This window comes from Geotrypetes seraphini, chromosome 12, assembly GCF_902459505.1.
Source record: "Geotrypetes seraphini chromosome 12, aGeoSer1.1, whole genome shotgun sequence".
NCBI lineage: Eukaryota > Metazoa > Chordata > Amphibia > Gymnophiona > Dermophiidae > Geotrypetes > Geotrypetes seraphini.
The window spans coordinates 1,008,135-1,029,951 of NC_047095.1; the positions used below are offsets into that span (position 1 = coordinate 1,008,135).

General features: G+C 45.0%; 1 protein-coding gene across 3 annotated transcripts in view; it reads right to left on the reverse strand.

The window, feature by feature from the left end:
- The window catches only part of CEP350 (centrosomal protein 350), a 411,819-nt gene that overhangs the window by 206,920 nt on the left and 183,082 nt on the right, over positions 1 to 21,817 (reverse strand). For 2 of the 3 annotated variants that reach the window (XM_033915951.1, XM_033915950.1), the window contains exons 17-19: positions 20,320 to 20,483; positions 19,294 to 19,404; positions 8,197 to 8,337 (exon numbers count right to left, since the gene is read on the reverse strand). In XM_033915951.1, the coding sequence (XP_033771842.1) occupies positions 8,197 to 8,337; positions 19,294 to 19,404; positions 20,320 to 20,483 (416 nt within the window). The remainder of the gene's footprint in view (positions 1 to 8,196; positions 8,338 to 19,293; positions 19,405 to 20,319; positions 20,484 to 21,817) is intronic. The other variant, XM_033915952.1, reaches the window with a different exon arrangement.

Here is a 21,817-nt window from a genome sequence, read left to right on the forward strand (position 1 = left end):
AGCAGGAGGAACCGCAATGTCCTCCTGCCAACGCATCTGGGCATGTGATGCACGGGGAGGGGCCTAATGCCCTAATAGGTTTAGGCACCTCAAGCTCCTTTTTTGGGAGGGGCCTAAGGCACCTAAGCCAATCAGGGACTTCCTTAGGCCAATCATATGATGTACCAGAACAAGGCCTAAGGCCCAGACACGTTGGCAGGAGGAGAAGGAACAGGAGGACTTTGTGGTTCCTCCTGCTCCCATCGCTGGAGCCATATGGAGCAGGAGGGACTGAGCACCCCTCCTGCTCCCAACAGGTACGGGGAGTGAGAGGGGGCAGTTGGGAGTGGGCCCGATGGGAGGACGGAGTCGGCATCCCTCCTGCCATATTTTTAAGTGGTGTGGTGGGAGGAGCATCAGGTGGCAGGAGGGAGTCGGCATTCCTCCTGCCATTTGTGGGTTGCAGGGGGGGGCGCTTTTTTTTTTTTTTTACAAGTCTGCCCCTATCTTTTATTCTTTTTTTTATGTGGCAGATATTTTGTTTATGTAACACACGTAAAATATCTGTGCCATGGAAAAAATGAATAAAAATGACAGACAGATCTGTCAAAAGAAATGGCAGACAGCACAGTTACTTACCGTAACAGGTGTTATCCAGGGACAGCAGGCAGATATTCTTGACTGATGGGTGACGGCACCGACGGAGCCCCGGTATGGACAATTTTAGAGTGATTGCACTCTAAGAACTTAGAAAGTTCTAGCTAGGCTGCACCGCGCGTGTGCGAGTGCCTTCCCGCCCGACGAAGGCACGCGGTCCCCAGTTAGTATAAGCCAGCTAAGAAGCCAACCCGGGCAGGTGGGAGGGACGCAAGAATATCTGCCTGCTGTCCCTGGATAACACCTGTTACGGTAAGTAACTGTGCTTTATCCCAGGACAAGCAGGCAGCATATTCTTTACTGATGGGTGACCTCCAAGCTAACAAAAAGAGGGATGGAGGGAAGGTTGGCCATTAGGAAAATAAATTTTGTAAAACAGATTGGCCGAAGTGTCCATCCTGTCTGGAGAATGCATCCAGCCAATAGTGAGATGTAAAAGTATGAACTGAGGACCAAGTAACAGCCTTGCAGATTTCCTCAATGGAAGTGGAGCGGAGGAAAGCTACAAACGCTGCCATAGCTCTAACTTTGTGGCCTGTGACAGAACCTTCCAGTGTCAGGCCCGACTGAGCATAACAGAATGAAACGCAAGCAGCAAGCCAATTGGATAGAGTGCGTTTAGAGACAGGATGACCCATCTTGTTAGGATCAAAGGACAAAAACAGTTGAGGAGATGATCTGTGAGGATTAGTGCGTTCGAGATAGTAAGCCAAAGCAAGTTTACAGTCCAAGGTATGTAAAGTCTGTTCACCTGGATGAGAATGAGGCTTCGGGAAAAACACAGGAAGGACAATGGACTGGTTAAGGTGAAAGTCAGACACAACCTTAGGGAGAAACTTTGGGTGTCTACGGAGAACCACCTTATCATGGTGAAAAACAGTGAAAGGTGGATCGGCCACTAGTGCATGTAACTCACTGACTCTCCTGGCAGAAGTGAGAGCTATAAGGAAGACCACTTTCTAAGTGAGAAATTTGAAATGTGCTGTGGCCAAAGGTTCAAAAGGAGGCTTCATTAAAGCGGAAAGAACCACATTGAGATCCCAGACCACAGGAGGGGGCTTGAGAGGTGGTTTCACATTGAAAAGGCCCCTCATGAACCTGGGAACCAAAGGATGAGCAGAGAGGGGTTTTCCATGAATTGGCTCATGAAAGGCAGCAATGGCACTGAGATGAACTCTGATATTAGTAGATTTGAGACCAGAGTCAGACAAGGAAAGAAGATAGTCCAACACCAGTCCCACTGCTAGAGACATGGGATTATGGTGATGTAAGAGGCACCAGGAAGAAAACCGAGACCATTTCTGTTGATAACACTGAAGTGTGGCCGGTTTCCTGGAAGCATCAATGATAGAACGGACATGCTGAGAAAGGAGTGAGTGAGCCGAAGTTAGCCCGAGAGATACCAAGCTGTCAGGTGCAGAGACTGTAAGTTGGGATGCAGTAGGGACTGTTGATATTGAGTAAGCAGAGAAGGAAACAGTGGAAGAAGTATGGGTTCCCTGGAACTGAGTTGAAGTAGAAGGGAGAACCAATGTTGCCTGGGCCACCGTGGAGCAATGAGAATCATGGTGGCTTGTTCCCTCCTGAGCTTGAACAATGTCCTCAGCATGAGCGGTAGAGGAGGAAATGCATATAGAAGAGATTGGTCCAATCCAGGAGAAATGCATCAGGTGCCAGACGGTGAGGGGAGTAGAGTCTGGAGCAAAACAGGGGCAGTTGATGATTGTGAGGAGCTGCAAACAGGTCCACTTGAGGAGTGCCCCATTGAGTGAAAATGGACTGGAGAGTCAAGGGGTCGAGAGTCCATTCGTGAGGTTGGAGAATTCTGCTGAGATTGTCTGCTAAGGAATTCTGCTCCCCTTGAATGTAGACAGCTTTCAGGAATAAATGACGAGCTGTCGCCCAAGACCAAATCCGTTGGGCTTCCTGACACAACAGGCGAGAGCCCGTCCCTCCCTGTTTGTTGATGTAGTACATTGCAACTTGATTGTCTGTGCAAATGAGTAATACTTGAGGAAAGAGAAGATGTTGAAATGCCTTGAGGGCATAAAACATTGCTCGGAGTTCCAGGAAATTGATGTGGTGTTTCTTTTCCTGGGCAGTCCAAAACCCCTGAGTTTGGAATTCGTTCAAGTGAGCTCCCCAGGCATAAGGGGATGCGTCTGTGGTGATCACGAGATGATGAGGAGGTAAATGGAACAGTAGACCTCTGGATAGATTTGAAGATGTCAACCACCAAAGAAGCGACTGTCGAAGAGACGATGTCACAGATATGTGTTGTGAGCAAGGATCCATCGCTTGTGACCACTGGGTTGCTAGGGTCCATTGAGGAGTACGCAGGTGGAGACGTGCGAAGGGGGTGACATGCACTGTCGAAGCCATGTGCCCCAAAAGCACCATCATGTGATTCGCAGAGATGGTAATCTGTTGCAACACCTGCCGACAGAGATGAAGGATGGTCTGAAGGCGGTTGGATGGAAGAAACGCCCTCATGAGAACAGTGTCCAGAATGGCGCCAATGAATTGAAGTCGCTGGGTTGGAATGAGGTGCGACTTGGGTAGATTGATTTCGAAACCCAACAGTTGAAGGAAGTGAATGGTCTGGTTGGTGGCAAGCAGAACCTCCTGAGGGGAATGAGCCTTGATCAGCCAGTCGTCCAAATAAGGGAAGACTTGAAAATTGTGAGAGCGGAGATAGACTGCTATCACAATCAGACACTTGGTGAATACCCTGGGAGAGGAGGCCAGATCGAAGGGTAGCACCTTGTACTGATAATGAGTTTGATTGATGAGAAAGCGTAGATATTGCCTGGACGTCAGATGGATAGGAATATGTGTGTAGGCCTCTTTGAGATCGAGGGAACATAGCCGGTCGCCCTGAGTGAGAAGAGGGTAGAGGGTGGCAAGAGAGAGCATTTTGAACTTCTCCTTGACCAAATATTTGTTGAGATCTCTAAGATCTAATATAGGTCTGAGGTCTCCGGTCTTTTTGGGAACTAGAAAGTACCTGGAGTAAAATCCCTGACCTCGCTGATCTGGAGGAACTTCTTCGATGGCATTGAGAAGAAGGAGGGATTGAACCTCTTGAGCGAGAAGGAGGGACTGAGACTTGTTGGAAGCAGACTCTTTTGGGAGGCCTAACGGCGGGAGAGTCTGAAAGTTGAGGGAGTAGCCGTGGGCGATGATAGAGAGCACCCATTGGTTGGTGGTGATTACCTCCCATCGAGCCAGAAAAATTTTGAGGTGACCTCCTATAGGCTGTGGAAGAGGACATGAGGGAGGAAGACTGGCAATGCCCTGGAGAAGAGAGTCAAAAGGGCTGAGTTGGTTTAGGCTTAGCAACAGGTTTTATTGCAGGTGGCTGTTGTTGGCAAGCCTGTTGGTGCTGTTGCTGCCGCTGCCGCTGAGGCTGAATAAGCCGAGCAGAGAAACGGCGCTGGTACAACATCTGCTGCCTAAAAGGACGAGAAGGAGGGGGTTTCTTTTTGTTTTTCAATAAGGTATCCCACCTCGTCTCATGAGCCGAAAGTTTCTGGGTGGTGGTATCTAGAGATTCTCCAAACAGCTCATCACCCAGGCAGGGAGCATTGGCAAGGCGGTCCTGGTGGTTAACATCAAGTTCTGAGACGCGAAGCCATGCTAATCGTCTCATAGCTACAGACATTGCAGTAGCTTGGGATGTCAGTTCAAATGTGTCATCGATGGAACGGACCATAAACTTCCTGAGCTGCAAGAGACTGGCAGTACATTGCTGAAAAGCAGAAAGTTTGAGGTCTGGAATATATTTCTGAAAAGTGGCCATCTGCTGTATAAAATGTTTCAGGTAAAATGAGAAGTGAAATGCATAGTTACCTGAACGGTTGACCAACATAGCATTCTGGTAAAGTCGTTTACCAAATTTGTCCATAGCTTTGCCTTCTCTGCCGGGAGGGACAGAAGCATACACACTTGAGCCTGCCGATTTTTTTAGGGTTGACTCCACCAGCAAAGACTCATGTGGAAGCTGAGGTTTGTCAAACCCTGGAATAGGAATAACTTTATAAAGTGATTCCGATTTCCTTGTAGCTCCTGGGATGGTAAGAGGAGTCTCCAGATTTTTGTAAAAGGTTTCCCTTAAAATATCATGAAGGGGTAATTTCAAAAATTCTTTGGGAGGTTGGTCAAAGTCCAAAGCATCCAGGAATGCCTTGGACTTTTTAGAATCAGACTCTAATGGGAGAGAAAGGGTGTCTGACATCTCACTAAGAAATTTAGTGAAGGAAGAGTGCTCTGGCTTGCTAGCAGGATCCTGCACCGATGGGTCAGCCTCATCTGATGAAAAATCCTCCTCGGTACCGAGGGGATCTTCGGAATCATCCCATAAATCAGGGTCCCGTACCGATGGAAGACGGCCCTGAGATAGATGAGTAGAGGATTCGGTATGCCTGGTTTTGTGTACCGATTTGCCGAAACGCATCGACACCGTACCTGGTGACTGTAATGCGGTACGGGTGTCAGAGAGCGGTACCGGATCAGAGACTGAGTGAACAGCTCGACGAAGAGACTTTGGCTCTGCTGACAAGATAGGCATAGACATCGTAGAGGCAGATTTAAGCGGTGCCGATAACGTCAATGCCGACAAAATAGGCTGGTCGACGAGCGGTACCGTAGGCTCAGTAGGCACCGACACTGGAAGGTTCGGAGTTAGCAGAGCCGGGAGCAGGTGTTGTAATTGCTCCTTAAGCTGGACCTGGAGGATGGATGCTATGCGCTCATCTAGAGACGGTCCCGATGGCACCGGTACTGCTTTTTTCTTGCTCGGTACCTGCGGTGCAGCTCGACGCTCAGGCGAAGTCGATGCCGATGAAGAGGCAGTCACTTCTATGGGAGCGGAGCGTTTGCGGGGCCGGCACGCAGTCTGCAGGACTTGGCTCACTGCATGTTCGACTGGCGGGCCAAGAACTGTAGGGATGGCTTTTTAGCCGGCTTACCTGTGGGGTGCGACACCGAAGATGTATCTTGCGGTGTCGAAACCGCCGGTGCCGACTTGGAAGAAGTAGCCGATGCCAGAGTCGATGCCGGTGGAACTTCCATAGCGGCACCGAAAAGAAGCTGCTGCTGAATCTGGCGATTCTTCAAAGTTCTCTTTTGAAGAGAACCACAGCGGGTGCACGTCGCAGCCCTATGGTCCGGACCCAAGCACTGAAGGCACCACTTGTGCGGGTCAGATAAAGAAATAGGGCGTGCACAGCGCTGGCACTTTTTAAAACCCGGTAAAGGGGCATGAAGGGAAAAATGGCAGTAGCAAAATCGAAGCCCGAGGCTTCGATGGTGCCAACAGGCCTCGCCGGGGCCAACCGAAAAAAGTCGAAAAAAATAGACTTTTTTTTTTTTTTTTAAATTTAATCAATAAAATAATAAAAAAAGAGAACGTGAAGAGTTTCACGAGAAAAAATACGCGAGAGGGAAGGCGAAAAAAAGGATTATCCAACAGCCGTTGGAAAACACGCGTCTTCTTAGCTCCGCGGAAACTAAGAAACTGGGGACCGCGTGCCTTCGTCGGGTGGGAAGGCACTCGCGCACGCGCGGTGCTGCCTAGCTAGAACTTTCTAAGTTCTTAGAGTGCAATCACTCTAAAATTGTCCGTACTGGGGCTCCGTCGGTGCCGTCACCCATCAGTCAAGAATATGCTGCCTGCTTGTCCTGGGATAACTGTCGGTAACAGTTACCAACAGGTCAAAATAACCAATCAATTGTTAGTGAATCAATCGCGTGGCTATTTTGCATGGGGTTTTACTAATTTGCATGGGTTGGATCGTATTGGATAGGAGATTGATCGAGCAGCAGTTTAGTAAATCAGGTTGGGGGTCAGTGAACGATCAAAAACCTAGTAAAATTGGTTTTGCGGTTATCGGTACAGGATCGGAAGGTTTAGTGAATCTAGCCTGGAGTACTGTGTTCAATACTGGTCGCCGTACCTCAAGAAGGACATGGCGGTACTCGAGGGAGTGCAGAGGAGGGCGACTAAGCTGATAAAAGGTATGGAAAATTTTCCATACGCTGACAGGTTAAAAATGCTGGGGCTGTTCGCCCTGGAGAAGAGGAGACTTAGAGGGGACATGATAGAAACCTTCAAAATCATTAAGGGCATAGAGAGAGTAAATAAGGACAGATTCTTCAAACTGAGGGGAGCCACAATCACTAGGGGTCACTCGGAGAAATTGAAAGGGGACAGGTTTAGAACAAATGCTAGAAAATTCTTTTTTACGCAGAGGGTGGTAGACACATGGAACGCGCTTCCGGAGGAAGTGATAGGCCAGAACTCTGTACAGGGGTTCAAGAAGGGTTTGGATAGGTTCCTGGAGGATAAAGGGATAGAGGGGTACAGATAGAACTTGAGGTAGGTTATAAAAGTGGTCAGAAACCACTTCACAGGTCGCAGACCTGATGGGCCGCTGCGGGAGCGGACCGCTGGGCGAGATGGACCTCGGTCTGACCCAGTGGAGGCAACTTCTTATGTTCTTAGCCCTAAGACTGTTGAAAAGCTACTCCTTTTGATAACAGGACTCTAAATGCATTTTGTTTTGCTCAACTCACCCTAAGGGAAAAAGTGTCCAGAGGCCTGGAATGAAGAGTCCCTTCCCACTTCCTCCCACTGCTGACACATGACATAAAATACATGAGAGCTGAGCATATGATTAGAGCTGGGGTGGAATTAATATAACACAATATAATAGGGAGTTAGATGTCTTCCTTGATGGGTAAAAGGAAAATAAAAATAGACCCACATGTTTATTCTAAGTAAGCAAACAAGCTTGTTTTTCACAGAATTACAGAAAACATAGGACATATTTATAGAACTGAGGATAAAGCTGTACCCTTAATGATCAACAACCTACCTGACCATGAAAACAGGTCCACATGAACTGAGAACCATGTGGCTTGAAGAGCCAATAGCAATGGAGAGCAAACCCTGATGGCTTGAAAAGCCTGCAACATCAGTCCTGAGAATACACAACTTTACTATTTGTATAAGATTCTAATGTACTGGAAATGGTATATAAGAACTGTCTATGCTCTGAAAGGGAGGTGTAAGAGAGCAAACCCTGGGCTGGTGAAAACAGACCTCAGAACTTAAGAGACCATGTGGGCAGAATACATACTGCACATTGAAACAAACCCACATGTTGGACAGACAGCTTGTTACTTTGAGTTCTGAAGGAAAGTGGTTCGTATTTCCTCATCCAAATAAAGGGTAGAGGGAATTGTTTAGAAAGAGAAAGAATTGCTGTTCTGGGATACCTTTTCCCAGTATATATACCGTACAGGGTGGGCCAAAATTAGGTCTACAGTTTTTAGTCTATTGAAGGATTATCAAGTAAAAGCAAAACAATGTTACCAATACAAAACCTTCCCAAGAATGTTATTTGTGACACCTGTAAAAATAAATAATGAATGCTATATACCTACTTTTGGCCCACCCTGTATATCTCCAACAGCATGAGAAGCCTAGCTTATTCAATAGATGTTGGAATCTGCTGCAGAAAAGGCTAAAATCCCCTCGTTGCTAGGTGCACTCACCTCTCGTATCTGATGAGCTACATCAGTGGTCAGTCTGGCTGCCTCAACCTGCTGTACTGCTATCTTAGTAGTAGTCTCCAGAAAAGTGTCTGTAGTGTCCTGCTGGGACTGGACTAGCTGCTGTAGTGTTTCTGAATGAGCCTGTGCAAAGAAGGTAGTTTACCAGGTTTACTTGTCTTGTTTATTAAATTATTTAGCCAACAGTTATTTTCCGAAAGAAAGGCGTTTCCCTCAAATATGTTTATGGAACCTGTAGAGTCTCTTCTGTTTGTATAACAAAAGAGACATATATTAAGAACAATGTCATTAAATATCTGCAATACCAAGCCAGAGAAGGTAATGGAGACAGACTAATGTAATTTATTTTAAAGCATATGATAACAGAGGATCTCTAGAGGAAAGAAAATGGAAATAAAACAATGGGGTGACCTACATGGAGGGACAAATATAAGCCTAAAAGGTAGTGGTGCATATTTGAAGGTTGTGCAAGGACTTTTCATGAATAGTCAAGACCTGGTCCATGCTTTGGCTACCGTTGTTGTGCTGTTTCTTATCGTGTGTTTTTTTTCTAGATGCTGATATTGTTTTGAAGGTCTTTACCAGGGTTAGGCAATTCCGGTCCTCGAGAGCCGGAGCCAGGTCAGGTTTTCAGGATATCCACAATAAATATGCATGATACTTTATAAGATGGGGGAGGGAGGGTTTTAATTTTAAATTATAATGTTATATTGGAGGGAGGGAGGAAGGGAAGAATTATATTGTGATTCATTATATGTGTGATTAAAAAGTGATAATAGAGTGTATATGATTGTATTATAAATCACTTGTTGAAAGTTTAAAAATGAATACAAATTTTTTAAAAAAATTCTGACGTTGGAGAGGATGTTCTGGGCCAGCCAATCGCTGGCACTTTGCCGACGGACTCCCCCAACGTGCTCCAGCCTCGGATTGGCTCCTTCCTGCTAGCCTCGTTCCTGCCTGTCCCCGCCGGGCGTGTGAGCCTGCTCCGCCCCCTCCCGACCTGCTGGGAGCATTTGAATTTGTTTCAGGGCTTCCTGCAGAGCGAGCCACTTTGCCGATGGACTCCCCCAGCGTGCTCCAGCCTCGGATCAGCTCCTTCCTGCGAGCCTCGTTCCTGCCTGTCCCCACCGGGCATGCGAACCTGCTCTGCCCCTTCCCGACCTGCCAGGAGCATTTAAAGCCCTACCAAGTGAACGGCGCCCTGCCGTTCGGCGCCCCGGCTAAGGCGCATGGCAAAGGCGCGTGCCTTAGCGCGCACCTTTGCGAAGCAGCAAGCGGAGTGGCAGAAGCTACACCGCACCACCTCACCTACTTCCAACAGCCAAACATCGTACCAAGGGTCTCATCTTCGGAAGTTGGTACCTTCTCCACCGAACTCCTCACCAACTCTGGGACCACCCCACACCCTGCGGTCAAATTGATAAATATCTTGCATGGTCTCTATTATCCATTATCTATCCCAGACAAAGCTATCCTAAACTCTGCTGTTTCACTCAACTCATGATGGCTTCTTTACACTACTATCTAACATTATTTCTTATGTTTTACTGGTCATGCTTCAAAAGCTAGTTTATTGAGGCACTTCACGCTACCCCGATTCCAATCCTCTTTAGGCCTCGTTTCACCAATCCAGAACCCTACAGGTCCACCCATCTCTTCATTTATGACTGCTCTGAAGGGGGCCCTTTCCAAATCCCGGTTGTTCCCTCCTCACGAAAACCAAAGAGACCTTACAATAAAAAACACCGATCATTGAGGAAAGTTCCCTACTCAGCTCCTGCCAACTCTCCCCACCACCAAAAGGTCCAAGGTTTCTACTTAAACATCCGATCCATCAGAAATAAATCACAGCTGGTTAAAGATTGGCTTGAGGAGACCAACCCTGACTTCGTTCTTTTAACTGAAACATGGTTGATCTCTGACAATGATATCATAATTCTTGAGTGTCTCCCACCTGGGTTTAAAATTATTTCACATCCCAAAACCTGGGGAAGAGGGGGAGGACTAGCCATCATAGCAAAAGACTCATTCGAGTCCACCATTCTAGCCTCAAAATCCTCAATGGACCTTGAAATTCTTTCCTGTAAACTCCAGTCGGCCCAATTAGAAGATGGCTTAATTATAACGCTATTTTATATCCCTCCCAAGAAATGGTCCACCGCCAAAGACAACTTCTCCGAATTTCTCCTCACTAACTCAATTACAGGTCCCTACAACCTGCTGATCGGTGACCTGAACATTCACCTAGAACAGGTAGAGCAGACATACCCCAAAGACTTACTATCCTTCATCACTTCATTAAACTTCTTTGTGCCGACCCCAGAAAAGACCCATCTTAAAAAGTCACCAATTAGACCTAGTAACCTTCTCCTCCAAAGAACTAGTCCACCCCAAAATTCTCTGGGAGCAAGCCACTTGGACTGATTCCTTATGGTCAGACCACCGATTATGCAACTTTCAACTTAGCTGGCAAGAAAGACCCTCCCCATCCAACACCAAAAAGTGGTAACCACAAGAGGCCTGGTAAATCCATTGGAAATTTGGTCTCTCATTTTTCCCCTTATCTCCCCAATGTGTTTCCCTTTTATGTAATCTTTAAATAAATATTGTATTTCCTCCCCACCTTCCCATTGTTATCAGCTGTCTTCTTGTCTAAATTTGTTTCCCAGTTTGTTTATATGAATAGTAATTGTATAAGTAAGTCCACTTTATTTTATTTATGTAAAACGCTTTGAAATTTTAAAAGCGTTTAATCAAACAATATAATAAACTTGAAACTTGAAACTTGAAACACACTACGACATTGCTGCCAACTCAGATCCTGACTCATTTACGTTAGACTCCTGGACCAACTTGAGCATGCAGATCCTAAACAAAATGGCCCCCATAAAATCAAGGAAATTGAGAAACAAGAATTTGGACGGCTGGTTCGACTCGAACTAGGAACGGCGAAAAGGGAGTTACGAAAATTCAAAAGAATATGGCTGAAATCCAGAGATAGTCAAGAGAGAATGAATTGGAGAACAAAATTAAAAGAGTATAAAAAACTCATAACTACTAAACGCACTAACTTTTACTCACAAAAAATCGGTTCTCCAAACATAGACATCAAAAATCTTTTCAAACCTTAACTTGTCCTAACTTGTCCCACCTCCGCCCAATGCCCTAGCCAAATTTTTCTTTTTTTTAAAAAAAATTTTTATTCAGTTTTTAAACTTTCATCAATAAAATCTCCAACCTGAGATCCACCCTTTTGGTCCCCACATCCTACCATCTGAACTATCCAGTTGCTCAACTCAACGACGAACCTAGGGTAGATATGATCTGGAACACTTTTACCACCCCCACCTGGCAACATTCTGCAAGTTCTACTCTAAATATACTGATTCCTATTGCAAATTAGACTGTTGCCCACCAAATGTGATGAAAGCCGCCCCGGTCACTTTCAAAGCCAAGCTATACACTTGGCTTTCTTCCCTTCTACAGTCAGGTACTTTTCCAGAGGCCCTAGGCCAGATCCTGATATAACATAGTAACATAGTAGATGACGACAGATAAAGACCCGAATGGTCCATCCAGTCTGCCCAACCTGATTCAATTTAAATTTTTTTTTTTAAATTTTATTTTATTTTTTTTAATTTTTCTTCTTAGCTATTTCTGGGCAAGAATCCAAAGCTTTACCCGGTACTGTGCTTGGGTTCCAACTGCCAAAATCTCTGTTAAGACTTACTCCAGCCCATCTACACCCTCCCAGCCATTGAAGCCCTCCCCTGTCCATCCTCCACCAAACGGCCATACACAGACACAGACCGTGCAAGTCTGCCCAGTAACTGGCCTAGTTCAATATTTAATATTATTTTCTGATTCTAAATCTTCTGTGTTCATCCCACGCTTCTTTGAACTCAGTCACAGTTTTACTCTCCACCACCTCTCTTGGGAGCGCATTCCAGGCATCCACTACTCTCTCCGTAAAGTAGAATTTCCTAACATTGCCCCTGAATTTACCACCCCTCAACCTCAAATTATGTCCTCTGGTTTTACCATTTTCCTTTCTCTGGAAAAGATTTTGTTCTACGTTAATACCCTTCAAGTATTTGAACGTCTGAATCATATCTCCCCTGTCTCTCCTTTCCTCTAGGGCAGGGGTGTCCAATGTCGGTCCCCGAGGGCCGCAATCCAGTCGGGTTTTCAGGATTTCCCCAATGAATATGCATGAGATCTATGTGCATGCACTGCTTTCAATGCATATTCATTGGGGAAATCCTGAAAACCCGACTGGATTGCGGCCCTCGAGGACCAACATTGGACACCCCTGCTCTAGGGTATACATATTCAGGGCTTCCAGTCTCTCCTCATACGTCTTCTGGCGCAAGCCTCCTATCATTTTCGTCGCCCTCCTCTGGACCGCCTCAAGTCTTCTTACGTCTTTCGCCAGATACGGTCTCCAAAACTGAACACAATACTCCAAGCGGGGCCTCACCAATGACCTGTACAGGGGCATCAACACCTTCTTCCTTCTACTGACTACGCCTCTCTTTATACAGCCCAGCATCCTTCTGGCAGCAGCCACTGCCTTGTCACACTGTTTTTTCGCCTTTAGATCTTCGAACACTATCACCCCAAGGTCCCTCTCCCCGTCCGTGCATATCAGCTTCTCTCCTCCCAGCATATACGGTTCCTTCCTATTATTAATCCCCAAATGCATTACTCTGCATTTCTTTGCATTGAATTTTAGTTGCCAAGCATTTGACCATTCCTCTAACTTTTGCAGATCCTTTTTCATATTTTCCACTCCCTCTTCGGTGTCTACTCTGTTACAAATCTTGGTATCATCTGCAAAAAGGCACACTTTTCCTTCTAACCCTTCAGCAATGTCACTCACAAACATATTGAACAGGATTGGCCCCAGCACCGAACCCTGAGGGACTCCACTAGTCACCTTTCCTTCCTTCGAGCGACTTCCATTAACCACCACCCTCTGGCATCTGTCCGACAGCCAGTTTCTGACCCAGTTCACCACTTTGGGTCCTAACTTCAGCCCTTCAAGTTTGTTCAACAGCCTCCTATGAGGAACTGTATCAAAGGCTTTGCTGAAATCCAAGTAAATTACATCTAGCATATGTCCTCGATCCAGCTCTCTGGTCACCCAATCAAAAAATTCAATCAGGTTCGTTTGGCATGATTTACCTTTTGTAAAGCCATGTTGCCTCGGATCCTGTAACCCATTAGATTCAAGGAAGTACACTATCCTTTCTTTCAGCAACACTTCCATTATTTTTCCAACAACTGAAGTGAGGCTCACCGGCCTGTAGTTTCCTGCTTCATCCCTGTGACCACTTTTATGAATAGGAACCACATCCGCTCTCCTCCAATCCCCAGGAATCACTCCCATCTCCAGAGATTTGTTGAACAAGTCTTTAATAGGACTCGCCAGAATCTCTCTGAGCTCCCTTAGTATCCTGGGATGGATCCCGTCTGGTCCCATCGCTTTGTCCACCTTCAGTTTTTCAAGTTGCTCATAAACACCCTCCTCCGTGAACGGCGCAGAATCTACTCCATTTTCTCGTGTGATCACCCCGATAGTAAAATATCCCAAAGATTCAATCAAACTGTCTTCAAATTACAGACCCATCGCAAACATTCCCTTCTTTGTTAAGCTGATGGAAGGCCTGGTCAACCAGGACTTAGTAACCCATCTGAAGAAATTCAGTATACTAAATGACAACCAATCAGGTTTTTGTTCCGGCTACAGCACTGAAACTGTCATCGCCTCACTGCTAGATTCTCTCCACAGCTTATTCAGCCAGGGCACAAGTGCACTGATCCTGCAATTCGATCTAAGCAGTGCCTTCGACTTAGTTGATCATACTATTCTTATGGATTGTTTGGAATCAATCAGTCTCTCTGGTAATGTGTTAAAATGATTCCAGGGTTTCCTAAGCAAATGATCTTACCAAGTTTACAGCGACAACACCTACTCCTTCAGCTGGGTAAACTCGTGTGGAGTCCTGCAGGGCTCCCCCTTATCCCCCACACTGTTCAACATTTACCTCGCCGCACTGTGGAATCTATTGCAAAGTTTAAAAATCAAATTCTACATCTATGCTGACGACATCACCATCGTCTTTCCCCTAACTAACCTATCTCCCGAGACGAAGAACCACCTGGCACCCATCTTAATGCAAATCGAACTATAGATGGCCGAATTCAAACTAAAACTCAATTCAGAAAAAAACAAATTCTTCCTGGCGAATCCAAACGACAAAATCAAAGATTCATCAATTTCCTTGAATGGTCAAGTCTTCCCGATTACAGATTCAATAAAAATCCTGGGAGTCACCCTGGACCGCTACCTCACCCTTGAAGCTCACACTTACTTACTGGTCAGAAAAGGCTTCTCAACATTGTGGAAATTAAGAACTATGAGAAAGTACTTCGATACTGTCTCATTCCGCTTACTGGTGCAATCCTCCATTCTAAGCTCACTCGACTACTGCAATGTCATCTACCTGGGGTCCTTCAAAAAAATCACTCAAAAACTCCGAATCATCCAAAACTCGGCAATCAGATTGATTTTTAGGTTAAAAAACTGGGAACACCTAACTCTCTACTACCAAAAACTCCACTGGCTACCCCTTGAAGTGAGAGTGGTGTTCAAATTTGCCTGTCTCTGTTTCAAATCCATTCTTGGTTCGGCCCCCATGTACTTGGTTCCCCACTTCAACCTTGAACGTCCATCCAGACCCACACGCAGAGTCCATCTAGTCAACCACCCAACACTAAAGGCCTGCCGTTACAAAACATACCTGAACAGAACACTTGGCTTCCAAGCAGGCCAACTAAACAATTGGTTGAGTTACATTATCACGCACTCCTCTTCCTACCTAAGTTTCAGAAAACTTATAACAAACTTGTTTAACCAATTCATAACCAAGTCCTCTTAAACCTTACTTCTCCATCCCTGACCGAATTGTTCCCAGGATCTCTCATGCCCCACCTCTGCATCATGCTCTCCTGTATTTTGATGATCTTATATTGTACCCATATTTGCTGATTGTCCAGCTCTTCTTTGTTGTAAACCTATTCTGATGATCTTACATTGTACCTATATTCGCTGATTGTCCAGCTCTTCTTTGTTGTAAACCTATTCTGATGATCTTACATTGTACCTATATTCGCTGTTTGTCCAGCTCTTCTTTGTTGTAAACTGCCTCTAACTACCACGGCTTTGGCGGTATATAAGAATCAAATTATTATTATTATTATATCTAGCCTTGGCATCAGCAATCATCCAGAAGGAGATGGACAGGAGGATCCAGGAGATGCTGAATCAGCATCTGTCTCAGATCTCTGCATCAACACAAATTCCACCTATACCACTGACAAATTTAGTTAATCTTGGAGACAAACTGAAGTCTAAAGGCATGAAACCAAAGTTGAGACATTGATGGCACTGGTACCAGTTGTTCCAATTTCAACTTCAAGCACAATAGAAGAGAAAGCTCCATCAAGGCACTAATCTACATCAAAGTGTAGAGCCCAATACATAAAGGGAACCCTCAAAGAGGCCTTGTCTGTTGACTGTTACTGATCAGGACAATCTTAAGGTTCCTCTTAAATCACAAAGCTTCCCTCAGCAGTCTACTAGTCCCCTCAGTTCCCTTCCTTCACAGAAAAGAAGAAAGTCTATACGAGAGGGGCCTTTTATCAGAGGCAATTTTATCAGGGAAATGATTGTTTATTGTTTATTTATTTATTTGATTAAACGCCTTATCGATTCTACAAAGCGTTGTACATAAAAAAATTTTTTTTCCTTTTGACAAACAATATTACAGTTAAAACATACTACAAATGAACTATAATACACTCAAAGTTATTATGGGCAAACGAACAAAAGACACACAAGGTAAAGAGGGGAGAAATACAATAGTTATAGTAAATGGAAGAGACATTAATGGAAAAAAACAAAAGGGTAGGGAGATTAAAAAAAAAAAAAAAAAAAACAAATTAAAAAGAAAAATTAAAATTAAGACGTCAGTTAAAATTAAATTTAAGATAGAGTAAAACTTCAGTTAAAAGCATCTTTAAATAGAAAGCATTTTAATTTGCTTTTGAATGATGTTAGATTATTTTCTATTTTTAAATACAACGGAAGAGAATTCCAGATTGTTGGGGCTGTTACTGAAAAAATGGTAGTACGACGTGTACCAATCATCTTCAATGATGGTATATTAAGGTTAGATTGGGTTATGGATCTCAAAGATCTTAGTGAGTCATAGGGGATCAATAATCGATCAATGAAAGCTGGAGAATTAGTTTGCCTGGTTTTAAACGTTAAAAGAGCTATTTTATAAGTTATCCGATGTGAAATTGGCAACCAGTGAGCGTCTTTTAGCAGAGGGGTAACGTGATCGTACTTTGATGCTTTTGAAATTAACTTAATGGCCGTATTTTGAATTAACTGTAAACGTTTCAAATCCTTATGATATATTCCTTTTAAAAGTGAATTGCAATAGTCTATTTTTGAGATTACAAGTGAATGAATGAGTACATTAAGAGAACTGGTGTCAAGAAGAGGAGCCAATGTTCGGATCATTCTTAGTTTATAAAAGCAGTTTTTGACTAAGGCGCTTATTTGCGGACGAAAAGTAAGCCTGCTATCTATGATCAAGATCATTACATTTAAGTTAAAGAAGGACACAGGGCTAGTTGCACAAAACACAGTCATTAAGATCATGTGAATCACTGTTGACAGATTTTTTGGCCGACTCAGGAACTGCGATTATTTGCATGGAGGTTCGTGATAATCCCTGTTCGATCAGTTGCTCTGAGAGCGACATACACATGCGCAGAGCTGGTTTGGGGAAACCTTAACAGCTGAGTGGCAGGGAGCGCTGAGTCAAACAGGCGCTTGAGAATGAAATCCACTCTATAGTACTGAGCATCCTTCAAGACCAAACCCCCCCTCCCCATGGTCACTGGGGAGAGAAGTGCACTTGGCAACCTGTGCCACCAAGGAATCCACCTTTGGGGAAGCAAAACGCTGGTTAAAAGCATCCACCAAGGAGTAGAGCCTAGGCATGACCCTAGCATATTTCAAAGGGCCTTCGAGGCCTCCCAAATGTCCGTGAGAATCCGCACAATGTCAGGATGATTGGGAAACATGGTGGATTGCAGCCTTTGATCACTCATTAGAGAACATTCTGCAGAGATAAGCTGCTCAGCCTCCAGGTGTAATTCCTGGAGGGACTTGGAAATCAAATCCATTAGATGTGCAGGTTTGAAAAATCTATGCGTGGTGGGATTCTCTCCTGGAGATCGGCTAGGGCAGCCACATCTCCTGCAGCAGTGGTGTCAGCCTGCATTAGCAGAGGAATTGTCAGGGTATTAAGAACAATGGTGGGTGCAGCTGGCAAAGTGACAAACCCCAGAAAGGGGACAGGAGAAAAGACCCTGGTCCAGCAGCAGAAGGGTCTCCATGGCTTGCGAGGATGCCTGCAGAAGGGAGACAGGCATGGATTTCTTACCCAAATAAATCTGATACAATCATATTAATAAAGTAGGGAGAAACACCATCCTCCGGAGCAGGAGCCGCCTCCTGCAGACCCTTCTTGGAAGTCTTGTGTGACTTTTCCCCTGAGACACGATTGCATTTCCCCGGAGTAGCGGCTGCGCACTCTCCGCCGCCCCCCTCACCCTCAATTTTTGGGCCCAAGGGTAGAAACAGTGACAAGACTCCCTTCAGAGGTTAAGGGCATGGGGTCTGAACAAATTTCACCCCTCTCGCAGGCCGCAGAGCTTGTGAAACACAGCTGCACACCTGACAACCATCCACCACAAATGGGGCATGAATCCCCCAAATCCTGCTCTGGGGAATCCATCTGAATGATTTTCTTGCAAAAACAAAGCCTGCAGAGGCTAAAAATAGCTTTTAATTCAGACTGGGAAAATTCAAGATGGCCACTGCGGGTGCCTATTTACTATAAAATTGCCTGGGAAAAGCACAGGAACCCTTAAAAAAATGGTGATTTTGGAATTTTAGAGTTGGGGAGGGCTAGGGCACACTAAGAAACCCACCAAAACCTGCTTTTTAATACCCCCCAAAATCGCTGATTTAGGCTGTCAGCCTGTACTCACTGTGCCATATGCTGTCTGGAAAACACTGCCAGAAAAGCTGAATCTGCGTAAATTGTAGGGAGATCTTCTGATTTAAGCAGACAAGCTGGACTTCAGATCTTCGGACTGCCCCACTGATCAGACATCCATGGCCGGGACCTCTGCCACCCTCAAACACACTGCGAACAAGCCTGGCGGAGCAACACAGTCTGGCCCTGATCTCAGGAACACCATGACGGAGCCAAGCAGCTTGCACCCAACCCTCTAGCAGATGAATCTGGAGTGAGCTAACTCCTAAGGGAATGTTCCTGGAGCACCATTCAGCAGTGCAGATTGTCCAGAGGGTGCACTGACAAGCAGCCAGCCCCCTGGAAGCAGACTTGGACCAAAAAGTCTGCGATCTCTAGCAATCAGAGCTGTCCCCCACGGGGAACCTTTGCAGCATGAGGGCAAAAACCGCAAACTAAAATACTAACACGGGCAGAATAGACTATGTCCTAAGGTCTGGCTTGTAAGAAACTGCTTCTTAAGGGGACAGTCCTAAGGCAAGATGAGAGGAGCTTAAGACTGAAATTATGAGGCTTCCTACAAGTTCTTGCAAGTATAGGAAAATAACCCACTAGTCCCGGAATAGAGTGGGATTGTACAAGAATGTTGGCGATTCCTCTCTGTGCAACCTGCTGTGAAAGGTAGCTAACTACATACCAGTCAATGCTATTAATGTGAGGAGATTATTTTAGAGACTGATTACTGCATTTAAGTACTTATAAATGTGCCCAATTTTTACTTTTCCAGATAGAAACCAATATATTCTCATGCCCAACTTAGCTCATACAGAGTTGTTAGAGTTCTTTACATATTGGTTTTTAAGAACTACTGTAATCTCTTTCCTTAAAATCCTGCTGTTATGAACGACTTACTTTTTGCCCGGCTTTAGTGGTAGTTTTTGCATCTCATTACCTGAGCTGCTTTCTGCCTGGCATCCTCCAGCTGCCTTAGACTCTCTTGTGCTTCCTGTTCTGCCTTGATTTTCAGCAGAGTTAAGTCCCGTTCATGGCGCTCTTGCTGGGCCTGTGAATGGATAAAGCAGAATAAGAAGGATATGTATCTAAAGAATTATTTACAGATTTTTAGAACATAGCAATAGCCATAACTGGGTCAGACCAGTGGTCCATCTAGCTCAGTATCTGGCTTTCATAAAGGCTTGGAAGAATCCCAAATAGTAGCAAGATTACAACTATCAATCCCAGGACAAGCAATGGCTTTTCCTGTGTCTATCTCAATAGCAGACTATGGACTTTTCCTCTAGGAACTTGTCTAGACCTTTTTTTAAATCCGCTGCAACCACATCCTCTGGCAACAACAGTGTATCGCAAACTGTGAGCCTCCTTAGATTTCAGGTGTGCCACGACACACTGGTCAGGAGGAGAGTCATCCATGCCAGCTGACTGCCCACAGAACATGCCTCTCCCAGGATGGGCTTCCGCGTTGACGTCCCTGCACTTCAGGGTGCCTTCTGGCTGGGGTACTGGATTTAGTGTGCTGCCAGCCGAAAAGTGTGCGAGACATTGGGCAACAAGTTCCAGAGCTTAACTTTTCACTGAGTGTAAAAAGTATTTTCTCCTATTCATTTTAAAAGTATTACCATGTAACCTCATTTAGTGTCCCTAGTCTTAGTACTTTCTGAATGAGGAAAAAAAAAAAAAGCTATTCACTTTTACACATTCTAGACTCATAATTTTGTAGACCTCTATCATATCCCCCTCTTCAGTTGATTTTTTTCCCCCAAATTGAAGAGCCCTAATATCTTTTGCCTTTCCTCATATGAGAGGAATTCAATTCCCTTTATCATTTTTAAAGTTCTTTAGTCCCCTTTCAATTCCAGATTAGTTGAGGAATTGGATATTTACACCAAGTTTATGGAACCCAATTAAAAAATAGAGTACCTGTCTCTGGATGGCTTACAATAATAGATCCTTAGGTTACCTTCAGAATCTGTGCCAGGGAGACTGTCTCTTGTTGAGCAAGAGATATCCCCCTAACACGTTCCATATCAGAGAGCTGGTGCACAGATTCTTCAATAGCACTTAAGTAGTTCAGTTCAGCTGTCATGCGATGCTTGAGAGCAGCAGGAGAGAATCTCTTTGGGCCTGAAAAGAAAGAAAATAATCAGGAAAAGACAGATAAACTGCCTTTTCATCTAAAAATAACATCATCAAAATTTTAGTTCAAAGCAACTTAGGGTTGACTCAGTGACTCTTGTGGAAAGAAAATGGGGAGAGTGTGGCACAGTAGTTAAAGCTACAGCCTCAGCACCCTGAAGTTGTGGGTTCAAATCCACGCTGCTCCTTGTGACCCTGGGCAAGTCACTTAACCCCCCTTTGCCCCAGGTTCATTAGATAGATTGTGAGCCCGCCAGGACAGGGAAAAATGCTTGAGTACCTGAATAAATTCATGTAAACCATTCTGAGCAATCCTGGGAGAATGGTTTAGAAAATTGAATGAATAAATAAATAAATTTAACCACTTGTACAGGTTTGATATTCCCTCTGTTGGCTGAGACTGTTGTGAAGGCCCCAGGAATGAGGAAGCCCTAGTCACAGAGCAACAGCCACACCAGTGGTCAGGTTTAGGGCCATGATTGCAGGGCATCAAACACACCCTGGTAGATGGCTCATGGCCAAGGAATGTTAAGAACATAAGAACATAAGAAGGTACCTCCGCTGGGACAGACCAAAGGTCCATCCTGCCCAGCGGTCCGCCCACGCGGCGGCCCATCAGGCCTATCGCCTGAACAATGATCCCAGACTAATTTTGTAACTTACCTCTAATCCTCTCCTTATAACCTACCTCTACTCCTATCTGTACCCCTCAATCCCTTTGTCCTCTAGGTACCTATCCAAACCTTCTTTGAAGCCCTGTAGCATGATCCTGCTTATCACTTCTTCTGGTAGCGCGTTCCATGTATCCACCACCCTCTGTGTGAAAAAGAACTTCCTGGCGTTTGTTCTAAACCTATCCCCTTTCAATTTCTCCGAGTGCCCCCTTGTACTTGTATTTCCCCATAATTTGAAAAATCTGTCCCTATCTACTTTTTCTACTACACCCTTCATGATTTTGAAGGTTTCTATCATGTCCCCTCTAAGTCTCCGCTTTTCCAGGGAGAAAAGCCCCAGCCTTTTCAGTTTGTCAGTATATGAGAGGTCCTCCATACCCTTTATTAGCTTAGTTGCTCTTCTCTGGACTCTCTCAAGTACCGCCATGTTCTTCTTGAGGTATGGCGACCAGTACTGGACACAGTACTCCAGGTGCGGGCGCACCATTGCACGATACAGTGGCAGGATGACTTCCTTCGTCCTGGTCGTGATACCTTTCTTAATGATACTCAACATTTTGTTTACTTTCTTTGAGGCTGCCGCACACTGTGCCGACGCCTTCAAGGTTGTGTCTACCATCACTCCCAGGTCTCTTTCAAGGTTGCTCA